General features: G+C 37.7%; 1 protein-coding gene across 1 annotated transcript; it reads left to right on the forward strand.

Annotated features, from left to right (window-relative positions):
• Nucleotides 1-12,711: 12,711 nt before the first annotated feature.
• Smp_123170 (putative mitochondrial 39S ribosomal protein L23 (L23mt) (MRP-L23)) lies at nucleotides 12,712-15,084 on the forward strand (the record flags this gene model as incomplete). Its single annotated transcript, XM_018797941.1, has 5 exons — nucleotides 12,712-12,794; nucleotides 12,831-12,977; nucleotides 13,006-13,094; nucleotides 13,129-13,235; nucleotides 14,902-15,084. The coding sequence occupies exons 1-5, from the start codon at nucleotides 12,730-12,732 to the stop codon at nucleotides 15,082-15,084; spliced, it is 591 nt and encodes a 196-aa protein (XP_018652932.1). The 5' UTR covers nucleotides 12,712-12,729.
• Nucleotides 15,085-17,944: the final 2,860 nt, after the last annotated feature.

Genomic DNA, 17,944 nt, shown 5'->3' on the forward strand with positions numbered 1-17,944 from the left:
AATGAAAATACGTGTTAACGTTTATAACAAGTTAAAAAAATAAGCTCGAGCAGTAAGGATGCTGTTTCGAAAAAAAAACAATAAGATATTTGATTTATTGAGAATGGTATATATGATTGTAATCACGTAAAATACTGTAATACTTGTTAACTATGGGACAGGCAGACATTAATATAGAGCCTGGGCCAGATATGTATTACCACATTGCCATACCCGATCAGCATAAAAAGAGGAAAACGACAAAAGAAATCGAGACAATGTATTACTAATGATAAAAAGACAAACCACACAATAAGAATATGATTTGAAGACAGATTCGAAAGGGACACTAAAATCCATGAATGAGAGTAATATGAGGAGTGAGCATATCAGGATCCTTGTCAACGCTCCAGAGGCATATCATTCATAATCTCTAACTACTGATTGTGGTTATCTTACAGACCACAAACACATAGTCTGCACCTGCCGATAGATACATACATCCCAAATGTTTATGACTTCATGGACTGATCTCATTTCCTGGTTTGGCCACTATCAGCTTTCTTTTAATGAACTCCTGCTTTGGCAAACATCACGCTTTGAGGTAGGCGGTTTTGAGGCATAGGTAATACACGATGAAAAATCACTATTTTATCAAACAATTTTGCATCTTTATCTAGTGCCATGCATCTAGCCTCAATATGGCCTACATGATAATCCCAACACATGTGGGAAATGCTTTGAAGGCACCTATGACAGAAAATGGTGGTTTAGGAATATCACTCACTCTTAATAGACATGTTTTTCACCTACAAGTCTAAGCATCACGTTATTTATTTGTAAGTAGGTCGGGATGCTTATTTACGAGCTCTTCTTAACCCTATCTGAGACCTACGAGGAAATTAGCTTAAAAAATCAAGGCATTTTTTTCTCCTTCGGTTAGAAAAAGAAAATTCACCTTTAGGAGAACTAGTCTTGCCAAAATACAGAGACAAAATGACATGCATGTCTGGAACATAGAGCTTTGGCTTAGGTGCAAAAGGAAGAAAATAACCCTAGCTTATCCTTAATAAGATTATTTATCTAACAATCAGATGTACTTCAGCTCCCGATGACCTTGGGACATCAAAACACCCTCGGCGTACTACAAACAACTAACAATAAAAAGAGCAGATTGAAAATGTACTGTAGTTTCTATTTGGTGGTTTGCTGATGTTGCATATACAGTGACATCGAAATTCGACGACACCTATGGGAAGAAATAGTAATTGATTTGCTTTCTGGATACTTTGTTTGATTTGTAGGAGTGGGGTCATCGTTTTATGGATATTTAACTCTTCTTCTAAAACTTTTATGATTTGAAAGGATGAAGATATCACCTAGTAATAGGACTGCTCCACATATAACACATGATAATCAGAGGGGTCACTCGTAGACTTCCAACCAGTTGAGCCAACTTATGTACCTCAATATTAGTAAGAAAGAATTGAAAGATAAGTTCAAGATTATTTAATTCTCTAATTTGGGTACTTATAGGACTTCTTATATCCTCCTTATAAAAAGTGACTAAATTCTATGCCTGTCCATCTAGGGCAGGATAACTTCATTTGCTCTCTGGCATGTTGGAAGTAGCATGTTGTACAACAGTAATGATTATTACTTGTATTTTCGGGTGAATCTTAGCAGGAATACATTGTTAATCCAACGAATCTGGGGCATATAATTTGGTTTATCTAATTCCCAGCACATTTTTTTATATCTGTTTTCATACTATATGCAAATCCATGAGATACTCTCTGTTTACAAATAAGTTTCTATTCGAGGTAAAGATGTCGCATGTATTCGGAGTTTGGCAACGCTTTTACCAGTAACACCTTTATAGTCGAAGTATGTCAACCCAGTCAACTCAAAAGTGAAGGAGTTCGAAGATATATTCGGAAGGCTATTGGTATGTCGAGGAACGTTTGGTATAAGCTGGCTAAAAGTTGAAGGGGATTCATGGCATGGCATACCCATTCATGATCTAGTGCGGCGCCTTCAGCTAGGGGAGTATATTAAAACTAATGTGGTCAGCATCAAGCGTTGAAGACTAGCAGAGCCATTTATTCTGGGGATTTATTTACCGCTACAGAGGTAACTCTAAACTGTTAGACAGTATCAGTTTTCGGTTAAGATCTTGCTAGTGCATTTATCATGTTTCATTTAATGACAAAGTTAGGTGAGAATGGAATTCAAGAAACTAAGTACAGTAATTTCTCTGGGAGAGAAAGATTCAGCTGTGATTAAGAAAAACAGACACTAGATTGGAGTAACCTTAAATCGCCGTCTGTTTGGGTGAAGCCTTATTTTAAATGAAATGATGCCAAACTAAAGTACACTTAATACGGTGAATTTTCTTTAGTACTACCTCAATCACTTGCGAAGAAAGTTGGTGACTTCATTTTTCGTACTTTCATGTTTCAAGAACAGAAAACTTTTCGAAGGAAAACAATGAGTTGTTTGTTTTTGTCAAATAGTTCAAAGGTCAAAATACCCTTATAAAATGGAACCTTCAGTGACAGGTTACTTCACCAATTCTAAACCAACCCCTAAGTGCTGGTTGGCAGCAAGGTAATTGCTGACGTAGTCCATACGAAAGGATTGACATTAGTTCTCTCATGTTACTTCCAGTACAGTTTAAAGGCAATTAGCTCTTATGTCTTCTTAACTGTAAATAGGTTAAATGACATGCATCTTCTCACAAGTTCAAGTTGTGAGCGCTAAAACTTTCAGAGAAACAGTTAACAAAATGCAACATAGCCATGATCGGAACTGATTACTGCATTATTAGGGTTAACCAAATACGAGAATAGGATTCCTTTAGGTTTTCAGGAAAGCAGAGTTGGACCTTGAAATACTAGGATTTCTTGAAAGAGGTGTCAAACTGTAATTGACCTTATAAAGTTCCGTCGGAGTCCGTGGGATAGACTAAGCTACACAATGGGCAAAAAAGCGCAAGAAATGTTGCTTAATTTAGTGTCAGTGGTGAAAGGTTTCTTGGAAATAGCATTATAAAGCGAACACGTGACTCAATGACAGTGGTATAAAGTATCTGATATCGTAAAGGGTCCGACATGTAGCACTGGATGAGTAAAACACCCATGCAGCATTACATAGGTAGCACGAACAATGAACTCTGAAACAGCGGCAACATCGCAAAATCAGAGAAAAAATGGATAGTGATCTGGACACGGCACTCACAATGGTTCACTAGTGATAGATTATAATCGATTATCTTTCGTTATTTAGACATCTAGCGTGATGAATTTTCATCCGTTACCCAATTTTTAAGCCCTTGCTGTAATGTTGTTGATTAAATGACTTGTTCTGAGTCTCTTACTATTGTCTACAAATCATTGGAAACATACTCATGTGTTTGCCTGTTTTATTTGTCAATACGATGGTGTATTTTTTTCAAACCGGAATCCATTGTGGATGTTAGTTATGTCCATAACCAACCAATCAAATCGTTGCTTAAGCTCGCACCACGTGAATATGGTCTGATGTGTCTGCAAACTACACCTGTTGCATGTGACCCACCAGTTGAAATACATTACCATCCTGTTATATTAATGTGACTCAAACTTTATTCATTTCGATAAGACACGAAATACTGGTCGGTATATTTTGCGTTTCACTTAATGACTGTAATCCTTTAATCATTGTACTAATCTAATTGTTTTTATGTTTAGAAACAGATAAAGATTAAAGCGAAGTTGTCCTTTTTCTGACTATAGCTTTCACATGGACTCTGGGATCGCCAGTATCGCGTTTACAGTTTTAGTAGTATATCTGTAGGAGAAACTAAATCCTACTATGAATCTTCAGTCTACTAAGGCTAGAAAAAATGGCGTGATTGCTTAACATGCAATCTTATATCGAGGTTGCGTCGCACGATAATTATGTTGCTTAATATACTATGACTTGATGGCGAAGCTATTTCGCTTCCATGGCACGATTTGGAATTAAATCAAAGCTTATCAGATTTTTATCATATAATAGGCAAAAAGTGTGTACATATGACAGCGTAGACTGGTTCGTGTAGCCGACTCTATAGAACTGTAGGATTGCTATAGGAATTTATACAGTAATCCCTTCACATAGACTCTTTTATGACCTATTCTTTTTGATCCCTTCAACTACAAATTTAGTTGAGTTTACAAATTTAGTTGAGATGTAGTTTATTTTTATTGTAATCAACGATTCTCACGGATTTTCACTAAATTTCTGTTCTTTTCATTAACTACATATACATTGTTCACTTCATGATTGGTTATGGGGGCTACCATGCTGATCTATCCCTCTTTTTGGTTGTGTTTCCTGAACTGGCATGGAATTGTGCACTTTTTTGACTAACTGAAGCACTTTTATATAACTGTAAACACACAGCGCTAAAAAAGCAAACGTTATTTTTGGAACACTTTGTACGTGATCCTGCAGCGTTGTGGTCTATTCCGGTACCGGTAGATTTATCTTTGCTACCATAATGATAGACCTAAACTTAAAACTGTAGATATGTCGTGAAGTGACCAACTAATCTATAAGATCCTACGTGGAAGTCACATACTAGTCAACGATGACTTCTACTTGGCAATCAGCAATATGACGTTTAACACGTCTGAAGATAGAATAATATATTTAGTGTGAGCAAAGACAAGTTATGAGAAATGACCACGTCTGTGAAACTGATCTACGCCATCAGACTGAATAGAATATTCCGGCATTCACAATCGTTGGCCTTCTCTTCGTGTTAATTGTTGAATATATTTATTTTCCCAGTTATCTCATGTTTAGCTTTAAGGATTGTGTGGTTGGGACCAATACCACTATAAGTGTTATATTCAATACAAAAAAAACAATAGGTTGTGTAGAGTGACCACACTTGCATGGCCAAGCCCTGCCATGATGAACAATTGTTCCTGCGTTCATCAGTATTGACCTCCTTAAAGTGTTCTACATCGGGTGTAAATCTTCTCAGTAATTATACGCTCAGCTTTAAAAGCCCTGTAGTTAAGATCCAATATTTTTACAATCTATCCAAAAAGGACAGATTAGAATTCCTGTATTGACAGGGTCAATAATTTCTTGAACTTGTTAATTCTCTTGTATCCCTTATCAATTTTTTTCTACCCAATGTACTTTGTATTTGATTACTGATTGAACAGTTATTGGTTGACTAACTGTGTGGTAACATTTATCTAAGTGACAATATACATTTAAATTTGAAATGATACACAGAACCGTTCTTTACGCAGGCACTTTATTCCTCATTTCTTCTGGACAATAGAAAGCGTGCCTAAAACTCGAAAGATTTCTTTATTCCAAACTGCTTTACTCTCAAAGCTAAACGACCCACCTTAGTTATCCATGACCTTGACGACGTTTGAGAGATAGTTCAACATCTAATGAGAGGTTCCTTAACGTGGAAACGCTTTTGACTGGTGTACGATTTGAATGGGAAACAATTTTATTTCGCTAAAATTAAACAAGTTCACTACTGGTTAGAAATTTCCTCCAGGGATGAAAAGTAAAAGATTAAATCAAGTTCACAAAACTTCACGATTAGTATCAATGAAAAGTCTTGAAGAACACATATTTAACCTTTTTTAAAATACCAAGAGCTGTAGGAAAATGGAAAATGATCCAATTGTCAGTAGAACTTTATGAATTTTACTTGTGTATTGTTTGAACATCCATCATGTTTTGCTCTTCGTTCATTTTAGCCTCTAGAGGAACATCGCATAATCGTCCTTTCAATAGGTAAAATTCAAACTACGGCTATAATCACAAAGATTAGGAGTGTAATTTATACAAAAGTACCTAAGTGAGCGGTATCACCGGACTATATACCTGAAAGTGTCGTTCAGTAAGATGTACACAATCGAATCAAAATTAAACCGAGTAGATAATTGATAAGGAATACGAAATTATTACGAATGATTCCTGAATGGCAAAGGATGTGAATCTACAGAAGGCAATCAGAAAATTAGTTCGCTCAAACACAGATGGTAAATTAGAAGCACTATCACTGTAGAGCCAAACTATGAAGCATCAAGCAATAAAACCAGATGCTTGCCAAAAACAGATGTTCAGTGTGATTAAGGAATCGTGGCTTATCGTGGATCTAACTACCAGGCATGAAGGGAAAACATAAGCCTGAAAAATCAATACGGGTCAGTGAAACAAATTCGACACAGTCCTGTAAAACCACATAAATGCAGTAAAAAATTAAGAGAACTGAAATCGCAAAAACGGATTAATATTGGTTTCATCTCGAGCTAAGAATAAGCGAAATACGGAAATGAAGGTACGTAGAGCAACAGCTTGCGTTCAAAAGTAAAACAGGATGTTATTGCAGTGCAAGATGGATATATGAGGAAAGTTCCAAGAACAATTTGCTATGTTTGAAGTGATTACGAGTTCACCTAGTCTGCGAAAGGAACAAGGACTTGTGACCAAAGACCAACAAGCTATCTATTCTGATGCCTCTCAGCCCCGCTAACTAGAGAGATAAGTGGAAGTCCGAATGGGGAATAAATACATTCAACAAGCAGTCAGAAGCACAAGCGATCCAACAGAAACAAACTAAACGTATATGTACAACATAAAACTATCCTTGGGAAGCGTTACAAAATAACATAATAAAAGAGACAAAGGACCAATAGCGTTTAAGATTTTCCCAAGTGTGAAATACGACATGAAGGTGAAAAGAGCGCTTTTGGCACGAAAACAAAAAAGTTAAAAATTCCGAAGTAAAATTACAAAAATAAAGTATTTACCAAGTGAGTTCTGGGGATCTAACACCCTTAACATAACTAGATATGCGAAACCATGAAAAGTTGATCACAGGGCATATTAAGATCTTTCTGCTTATAAGCATGTGCATATGTCAAAGTTTCCCCATATGAAAAAGCCCAATGTGTAGTGCTTTTCCTCACCTCCCCGCATTCATGCAAATCATATCAATTCTTTGGCTTATTCTAAGTTATCAGCAAAATTTCGTCTGATAGTCCTAACCTTCATCAAGTCTTCGATATTATTTGACTTTCAGTGACCGTATTCTTTTTTATTTAACGTTTTATTGTGATGTTTACCGTGCTAGATAACCGTGTCCTTGACTTTCGCCTTTCGATTGATTGACTTTACATATCTTAAATGATTATTGTTATTAAAAAGAAATAAATAATGTTACTCAAACCGTTCTATATAATCTTCTGCCAGCTTTGCCTGGTTACTCTTAAAATCGATTGATTCGGTCTGTCTATTGGATGAAATATAACGTTTAAGGTTTGGCAGAAACGCCTCGTTCTCTTTGATAGATAAATAATGCCATGTTTCTGGATGACTTTTATGGTTTGACAGTAACAAATTTTAAAATACAAAAACGTTCTCCGTTTGGCATAACACCTATACTCAACGAATATTTAATTATGTCGAATCAGGTTGCATATCTGAAGCACAAAAACTATGCAGATATCAGCATATATCTGTAATATAGCCGGGCTCATCTTATCGTAAAAATCCCAGTGAATCGGCTTACTTAGTGACTGGCTAGAATAATCAGAATGTCATCAGAATAATAACAAGTGCTATTAAGAAGAGCCTAGAGAAGTGCACAGCAAGGTCAAACTTATATGGATTAGTACATGGCGTGCATCTGAATAATCTGCGCAAGTCATTTCCAACCTTGAAGATATTTAGTGAAACGTTGAACATTCAGCTTGGTGAGTGATTGTCAAGGGTTTAGCGATATTCTGCCGGCAGCATATATGTCCAAAACATGCCTGGATTTTAGTACTTATGTCTGTCACAATGTTTTCTGACACTGTGTCTCCTCATAACACAGCGTATTTCTACCAACAAGAGCATATGCAAAGCATGTCGCACCATGGAACTGATTACTATTACAAGATTGACAAAACACCCTGTTAAAGTCAATATGAAGTTCTTACATATCTCGCCTAACCGAAAGAATGAGTCGGTTGGGTATCAACCGAAAAAAATATGCAGAATAATAGATACAGTGCTTACGAGAAGTGAAAACAGATTTCCTTAATGTGATAAACAATGAACACCAAAATATTTAAACCTGGTCATTATTTGCACTAAATCTAATGAATCTCAATTTATTTCCCAATTATCTTGTTATTAACTATGTGTTATATAATAAAAATTCAGCAGTTGTATCAGCTAGATATCAATGATAAATAATAGCCAAGAAATATTGCGCTTTTGTACAGATTTAAACTTGGGAGACGCCTTTAAAGACTCCTGAAGGCTAGACGGATTACTGATAGCATTTGTTAATTTCCAAATCAGTTCATAATTAGTTTAGAGTTATTTAAGGCTGACAACTGTGTGGCGTTTACAAAAAGTAGACACCAACAGCTACTAAACTTGCCAAAGATCTATTACTTCATTATCCTTCGCCAGAATACAATGCAAAACATCACAAGGAACTTAAATTGTTATGAACAAAACTTCAGATTTTCTCAAGGACAACATTCTCTAGTCGTTGTGGCAGGATATGAACACGAGCTTTCAAGCCGATAGTTAACATTTATAAGAAATACTTCAGGTAGAATTGAGTATTTGGATAATGGGTCTCATGTAATTCGTGTTTTCGTCACAAAAATCCGCAAGACTGCGGCGCGAAAGGTCTTTAGCCCATGAAAAAATACCCTACTCATCTGGAAAGCTAGTCCAGATATTTAATGTAAGTTAGTATCCGGCACACTGCAGAAATTTCTATACACGAAACCGCAAAAGTATTGAAATCAGGCCATCCTTCTTTCAGATAAGGAGTTATGTGAGCTCGGATTTGTTGTAGACCAACAACCTCATCTTTAACACACGTAGGGGCTACTGTAAGTGTAATATGAAACAATGTAAGAAAAAGTCGTGTGAAGATGCCACAGGTATTCAGAGTTTGACAACGTTGTAACCAGTAACATCTTTTACGAATAGTACCCACTAAGTGAAATCAAAAGACAGAAGCGTTGGGTTTAGAAGATATATTTTATAGGTTATCGGGAAGCCGAAAAAGAACTACAGCTCGGATTAGACTCTGGCGAAAAAGGCCTGAAAATTGTAAATTTTCGGGTTGTGAGGCTTCGACAGGGGATGATACCGAATCCACTCTGGGTCAAGCACGAGGCTACTTAAATAGGCTTCGGATCTGTTATACCAATGCCCGGAGCTTGCTCAATAAGCTATCGGAACTAGGTGTACATATTGACTCTACTAAGCCAGACATAATCACAGTCACAGAAACATGGCTGACGCCGTCTATAGATAGTAGGGAACTTGATTTCAAGGGTTTTAGGTTGGTAAGGACCGATAGGATACAAAAGCGTAAAGGAGGGGGGAGTAGCTCTATTCATTAGGAATGCTATCCCATTAACCATTATCAGCAGTGTATCCCATGAGAGTGGGACTTATGAATTAGTTAGCTGCCGCCTGAAATGCAACGGACAAGAGCTGCTGCTTGGTTTGAACTATCGCAGTCCAAGCTGTGAGGTAAACGAGGTCCTGCTAAGCAGTCTCAACACTTGGTCACGAAGTGATCGATGTCCAATCCTAGGAGACTTTAATGCACCTATGGTGAACTGGGGAAATCTGCGGACTGAATCGTCAGATAATTCCTTCAAACAGGAACTAGTTGATGCGGTTATCACATGTGCTCTAGTGCAACACGTGAAGGAAGCAACTAGATACGACCCGGGCTCTGCATCATCCTTACTAGATCTTATATTGACTCATTATGAGGATGACGTTGCAAACCTGGATTACATGCCACCCCTAGGCAAAAGTGATCATGCAGTTTTAACCTTTGACTTCCATATAACTGTCGATCACGAGCACGCCTCAGCTTAATCCAGACCTGACGTCTGGAAAGCAAACATACCAGACATCATGAACTCAGCATCATCACTAGATTGGACAATGGACCCAGAGTCCTCAATCGAAACGGCTTGAGACGTATTCCGGAATTTATACTTAAAAGTTATCGCCCCCCACATCCCTTGGACTACACCTAGGGGGCCGAGAAACTCCCTACCGTGGTTCAGTGGGGAAGTTCGCGTCCTTCTCCGTAAAAGAAGGAAAATGTGGGATAGATTTAGGTTACTGGGGACTGATGAGGCAAAATTTCAGTATTAAAAAGCTTGGAATATCTGTGCCTTGACCCTCCGTATGTCCAGAAAGCTGTACGAAGAGAAAATCGTTAAGGAGTCCATAGAATGCCCTAAACGCTTGTATTCGTATATAAACCAAAGGACAAAAAGAAGGAGAAATGTTCCTTCACTATGGGGAGACAGTACTGCCTCATCACTAGTGGAGGACGACTTTGGCAAAGCTCAAGTATTCTCTAAATACTTTAGCGATGTATATACCATAGAAACACCCTTCTCACCAGTCCATGAAAATCCCCCCACACAAGCACTGGACAGAGTGACCATTAAAGAACTCGATGTCTTTGGTCTGCTAGTTAAGCTTGACATAGGCAAATCCACTGGACCCGATGAACTGCATCCTAGGTTACTAAAGGAATTAGCTAACTTTGTTGCGAACCCTTCGAGTATAAGTTTTAATCTATCCGTAACCCAGGGCTGTCTGCCAAGAGACTAGAAGAACGCCATAGTATGTCCTGTCTTCAAAACAGGTACAAAACATAAGCCTGAGAATTACCGACCCATTAGCCTAACTAGTGTGGTTGTTAAAATCTCAGAAAAGATTATTCGGAAGGAGCTGTTTAAGTATCTCGATGAAAACCGGATCCTCTCGGAGAAGCAGCATGGTTTTAGAACAGATTACTCTTGTCTCACTAATTTATTAGTCGCTCATGAAAGCTGGTGCGCTCTTAAGGACGAAAAGTTACCTGTAGACGTAGCTTACATCGACTTCAGAAAAGCTTTCGACAAAGTTCCGCACAACCGGCTGTTATATTAGCTAAGGAATGTCGGGATTGGAGGCAGTCTATTGATGTGGATAAAAGACTTCCTAGTCGGGCGTCAACAAAGAGTACGGGTGAACTCCAAGTTGTCTAACTGAGAAACTGTGCTTACTGGAGTCCCCCAGGGTACAGTTTTGGGGCCAGTGTTATTCCTCCTGTACGTAACTGAACTCCCTCGTCTGCTATCGTCATCGGTCTTGCTCTATGCTGACGATGTCAAGATATGGAAAGCGATACAAAGTAAGGGTGATAGCTTAGAACTTTAAAATGACCTGGAGAAACTATCTGAATGGTCCCAAACCTGGCAATTGCTGATAAATACTTCCAAGTGTGTTGTGATGCATATTGGCCACCAGGGTACAGATACATACACGATGAATAACAATGAGCTACCTATTGTCTAGGCTCACAATGACTCAGGAGTCACCGTTAGTCAAGACTTAAAGACGACTGCACACTGCCGTACAATAGCCGCCAAAGGGTTTAGAACTTTATGGTCCATACTCAGGGCTTTAAATCATCTCGATGCCAAAACGTTTCTGACTTTGTATACAGTGTTCGTGCGTCCTAAACTTGAGTACTGCATACAAGCAGCTAGCCCCTGCCTAAAAAATACAATGAACTCTTGGAAAGGGTTCAGAAAACAGCAACTAAGCTGATTCCCGTAATAGCGAAGCTCCCGTATGGTACTAGCCTAACCAAGCTAAACCTATTCCCGCTGTCATATAGAGGAATCAGAGGCGACTTGATTACAGTTTTCGGGTTGCTTAGTGATAAGTTTGCATCTAATATGCCCTCATTTTTCTTGTCTCCCAAAACAGAAAATCTACGAGGACACTCCAAAAAAGTTCACAAGCCCAGAACGAATTACTTGTCAGCTGACTACCGACTTTCCCATCGAATCATCAACGAGTGGAATTTATTACCTCAGCACGTGGTTGAGGCTCCATCCGTCGACTCTTTCAAAAGAAAGCTGGATCAGCTGAGAGACCATCATTGCCAGGACTAACACAGGCCATCAAGCCTCCTGTCCTTTCCAAACTGAAACTGAAACTGAATATATCGTGGATCTACTGATCTAATCTGGCTAGCGATTGCAGGGGGTGTTGAGCACGGCGTTTCCACTAGTGATCTGGTGCGGATGCATGACCGAGGGCCTTAAAACTAATGTGGTCAGCATCCAACATCGAAAATTTACAAAGCTATTGGTTTTGGGGATTTATTTACCACTACAGTAGATTTCTTCGACTGACCCAATCGTGTCCTTTCAGAAGAATGACTAACAAAACACTTCCAAAGTAGAATATACCGAGCCATCTTAATATTTTTTCCATATTCTTCATATTCTTCGTGATGTTCCAGAAAGTCTTGGTCCCCTGTCGGACCCACTAGGATTAATGCAACACGTGACTAAACTATTCCACACCGAACGCTAGCAAAAACAGTAAAACAAAGAACTCAGAGAAACCATATGGATTACATCAGTGTGAATTTAGAACAAGCCAAAGGAATATTAACAACCCCAGAAAGTCAAGAACTTTGACAACACGCAAGCAAGACCTCAAATTTGAATTACCCAGTATCAACAATAAATGAATAGAACTTGCCTGTGTTAGCAATTTATTTTTTTATTAAGTGTGAAGTACCGCTGAAGGCGATAGTAAGCGACCAGTTCATCCTTCTGTCCAAATCAACTGGTTTCGGCCCACTACCAGTTGTTAGGTGAAGAAACTGGTCTTGGAAAGCGCAAGATTCAAATGCCTGGGGTACGGCCTGTAATATTCATCCGACCGATATGCTTACCCAAAACAACACACTATTTGTAGGTGTTAGCTGATTACTTTTCAGGTTATGATAGCCCTTTGTGGAGGCGGCAAGTTGAATATCCTAAGGTTTTTCCTGGTGATCATCCAGTGCCATGTTTTCTGCCTCCGTTTTGGATGAAAATGATGTATCCTGGTCCAAAGAATCCTCCTAATCATGTTGTTTTCAAAGTGCACCCACAGTAATTACTTTGTAATATCTAATCTCAGAATGACTAAGCGCGACGTACAGCAGTATTTAGAGAAGATTTACAACGTTCCTGTTGTAGATGTTCGAGTAAAGATGGTTTATCACGATTGTAAATCCTAATTATTTAGTAACTATTCGTGCAGTAGAACCAATCGATGAACCGGCATTCCGTAGTGCCCAGAGATTAGCCGATTCTACACAATTTCCCCCCAAACCTGAACGCTATGAAAAGGTTGCATATGTTCGTTTGGTAAGACGTATGTCTGTACATGATTAATTTTTTTTAACATAAACGTTTGGTTATCAGCAGGGCTATTAGAATACTTAGGAGACTATTGATTTTGGTTTTACTTATGGGGTTTTTCCTTGGTACCATTTTATCGATTGATTTTAAAGGAAGACACCGTCTATTTTCAATATTTGACCATCCACGTAACTACTGTGCTCTTTACGTCCAGTTTTTATTACAAAAATGTCATACCAATTATTTTAAAAGTGATATCAAATGATTTTTTCTGGAGTGGATTGTAATTAAAGTGGACTCACGAACTCGCCAGTGAAATGAAAGTCAAGTTTGCTAATGAATCTTGCTAGAATTCTTTGAATACATAGCTGTAAAAGTCATCGGTTCGATCAAATAAAATCTAATAGCTGTAGTCATTTTCTAAAACCTACTTTTTCAATATCATTGACGAAACATCAATCTTCACTCTGTAAGTGTATGTAGTAGCACAAAACATTATGCATCTCTTGATTTCAGGTTTGCGCTAATCGGTACTCAGAAACCTCACAAAATTGGTTGTATTAAAGTACTCTCAACGGAAATTTAGGTAATGCTTTGGAGATTAAGTAACATTTTCTTTCAGGAATTCAGTGTTATTTAAACGGCTTAGTTATAACTTTAGTTCGGTCGATCTGTTATTGATCTGATAAGGGTTCTTGTTTCTAAGTTTTTTTCTATATTAATAAATGGGCATTAACTTAGTACATATTTCCATCTTGTTTTCTGCAATATATATGTTCAAACTATTTTGATATATTTTCAATTGGCAAAGCCACGTTTTATTATAGTGCATTGAGTTATGTAGAAAAACAAGTTAGATGCTTGATCTACATAAGTTTTTGTTGTATTGCAACCGTTTAGCTGCTAAATCGTTTCAAAGGCTAAGATGTGAAAGATCAACTGTAGTCAAATATAGAAGTGACACGCTTATGACTAGCTTTCCAAATGCTTCATTTTATTATGGCATGTCATATGACTTGCATATAATCTACTTATTCTATTGACCACAACTGTCCGTAATTACGGCATGCATTTTGCTCTATCAAGCCACAATGTACACTCACGAAACTAACAGCAACCCTTGCCTTGCCAATAAATTTTCAGTGTTCAAATCATGTATCGAAAACATAACCATAGGTTAAAAAAACAAAGTGAAAGTTACTGAGTATGAATGTAATTGATCTCAATTATTTCGATCTATTTTCCGTGATAAGGCTACTGGCACTTAAACAGATACCGAAAATCAATTGCTTTAATTAAAAACTAGCGGTCTTGATAGCGAGTGAGTTCTGATTGTTGACTTTGTTCGCTTTCTACGTAAATCTGTGATTGTTCTCATCTACGTAGTTCTCTCGATAAGAATGTTATTATATTTAAATATTTGAGGAGTGTGTTTATCTTCGGAGAGAAAAAGAGTCTCAGTATGATGTACGTTAAGACTGTTTTCTTTTACAACATTGCGATAAGATTCTCTTTGCTTGGTTACTCTTAGTAATCGCGTTAGCAAACAATTATCATTTAGAAACGCTGAATTGCTTTAGTGATCCCCTGCTTATACAACTTGACTATTAGCTAACATTTAGACCAGTAATTCCAGTTAACTTCGTAATGTCTCTCTTATTATTTTGTTTAGGTTCCTGGTGAAGTTTTTGTTTTTCCTGATCTATTCAAAGACAAACGTCCATCAGATGCTGTGGATATTCTAAATGGTGGCGATGCCGCCAAATCTCAAGAAGCCATTTCTGATGACTCCAAAAGAGTAGAGAATAACAAACTTCAACCTCTGAAAGGTTGTAGCAAATGGTTTGCATCTTAGTGTCTGTATATATTGTATCATAAAATAACTTAGTTCACATATTGTTTTTCCTGCTACTTACTGAGGTAGAATATCAAATGTATTTCTTTCGACTAAACAGTTGGCAGCTAGATTTTCATGCATTTTAATAAAAACGGTTCTCGTTCTCTTTTCTTCGATCTTCTCAGCCTGCTGCCAGACATTCTGTTCCTGACTAGCGTTATATACTACGTATGTCGGCATAGGTACCACACATCACAATAGGTCACTGGTTTGAATCTCGCTCCACCTACATCTGTTAGGAGAGACGGTTGATGTCACCAGTTCTCACATTTAGTGTAGCGCAAAGCTAAGTGCACGAATTAGTACGTAGTGAGTTAAGTAAATGCATGGTGTGACCCGAGATCGGATAATATAATATATGTACATCTATTGTATGAGCTTAGGCTAGTGCATATGTGTGCCAGCTCCGAAGTTGTCTTTTGTTTATTGACTAATATTGATGAAAATCATGAGAATAGTACAACACTTTCCGTTGAAAATCAGAGATTGGTGATATCGTGATATTAGTCTGAGTGTAAGACGTGTTTAAAGCACTTCTGTAAGAGAATCTATGATCTATACTTCTCAAACCTGGCTACTCCGAGTTGATGGTGTTTAAATGCTTCCTGTGATCAATCACCGTTGCCTCTGAAAGACTACTGACGTTCAGTACCAACAGAAAATCAGCAACACGGAGGCCCAGCACTGTATTCAGGCACAGTAACAATAATTAAGTTAGCCACTATCCTCAAACACCGGTTTCATTGGTTTATTTTTATTTATTTATTTATACACATAAATATTGGTACAAACGGGTACCAGACACATATGCGCCACACGAATCTTATTTGATTTGTGTGAGGGCTGTGATACTGTTCAGGTGCCCAAACTGAAGCAGGTGGTTTTCTTAGGGGGCCACACCCGGAGCTTTTGACCTAAAGGTCTGATCTACAAGGCAGTGGAGCATCGTGAGGAGATGCAGTCCCATGGTAGCCGGTGACCAACGATTGATTCATACGCCATTTGTTCCTTTAGGATACTGGAGACCATGTGCACCATTGGTTTGGAATTAGGGTTTTCCAACTCCTCTAGGTGGACCCTCCGTGTCCACCTGGCATCTATCGGTCCATCACAAGTCTGTGGTTGGGGTCCGAGAGGTAGTTCAACTTAGTGGCTTGAAATGTTACTAGACATGACTCAGAGAGCAAGCCAATGGAGATCCTACTGTAATTTTCATTTTCTTCACAAAGGTGAGAAACTTTTATCAAACAGAATTCTCTCCGTTGTGTTTTTTTTTTTTGAAACTGAACTATTTCTATTACTGTACCTTACTCTCATCCAATTGTTTTTATTCATATACTGCTTTTTATTATACTCACCCTTTATTTTTTACATCTCTTCACAAATGTGTGATGCACATTTATTTCGATATCTGTTTGTACCGACATTCGATTATCGGTGTCTCCGAACCCATTGCTTGCATATTTTGGACAATCAGGTTCTGAGGTTTAACCTGGAGCACTATATATGACAAATTGATAGACGAGGTAATGAATCTTTATCGACTGAGGTGATTCAGATATTTATAATGTATGCCCATCCGCCGCCTACTTCGACGCACGATGATGGATGACGTAGGAATAGGTTGGAGTGAAGCTAGAATTGTCCAAACCAGAACGTGGTATCAATCGATGACAAAACTGAGTATTGGACTGAGCCCTATAAGCATGTACAGACTATCTGATTGGAGTCATCATGAACTAACTAATAGTTCGAGACTTTGAGTGACGGCTGAAATTCGTTCACAATGGTGCGGATACATCCACTCCTTGTCTTACTTTAAATCTTACGTTTTTAAATTCCTCATAAATTTTTTAGTATAGTCATGACGAACTTGCTGAATTTTACACCCTATATAACTTGCGTCCTAGTGACATTAAAAATGGTAATTACTATGCAAATACAATTTCAATTCCTAAATGATCCTACCGGTGACATTATAACTTGAAGGTTAAGAAATACGATGTAGTTTTTTCATTAGCAACGTATAGCAGAATACCACCCACCTTGGTTGGGCAAAGGACAGGTAAGAGTGGTTCCGAGTTACATTGTCGCTCACTTGGTGAACACAGGACATCAATTTGACCTGTATACAGCTTTTAAGGTTATCCCACGCAGTCCATCAAATTTATCACATGGTTTACGAGTTCGTCTTTTGGATATTACTGAAGCTATGGGAATCTATGTTCATAGACATAACCTTCGCCTCCAAAATAAGTTTTTACAACCACTCTCGCTACCTTGGCCTATTGATTTAGGAGCGTGTTTTAGCTGAAATTTGACTAAACCCTTTCTTTTAAAAATATTCAGTCAATTTTCTTATCTCGTTCACTTTCGCTGTTTTACATCTTTTCAGTATCCGTTTTTTGATTCCTACACAACTTCTGTAATACTTACCTCTCATCACGATATTTTGTGAATTTCTTTTTAAATAATATACAGTATAGTAACTGTTTAATTGAGTTTTTTTGAATAATTAACTTGATTATTATACTTCTCTTTCATCCAATTACTCAAAATTATTTTCTAAGCACTATGACATTATGTAATGATTACGTTATGCAACTACTCAATGAGTGTAGAGCCATGATGAAAAACTAATTGAAAAGAAATTTCTTCGTTCTATTCGTTCTTCATAATATATTTTGTATTTCACTAATTAGTTTTTTTTGTTGTTGAGGATTTTTACCTTCCATACGCAATCTTCCAATAATTCTATTACTGACTCTACACCAGTGGGATTCGCCCTGATAAACTCCATCTCACTGTGCTAATGGAA

Source organism: Schistosoma mansoni, chromosome 6 (genome assembly GCF_000237925.1).
Source record: "Schistosoma mansoni strain Puerto Rico chromosome 6, complete genome".
In the NCBI taxonomy this organism is placed as follows: Eukaryota; Metazoa; Platyhelminthes; class Trematoda; order Strigeidida; family Schistosomatidae; genus Schistosoma; species Schistosoma mansoni.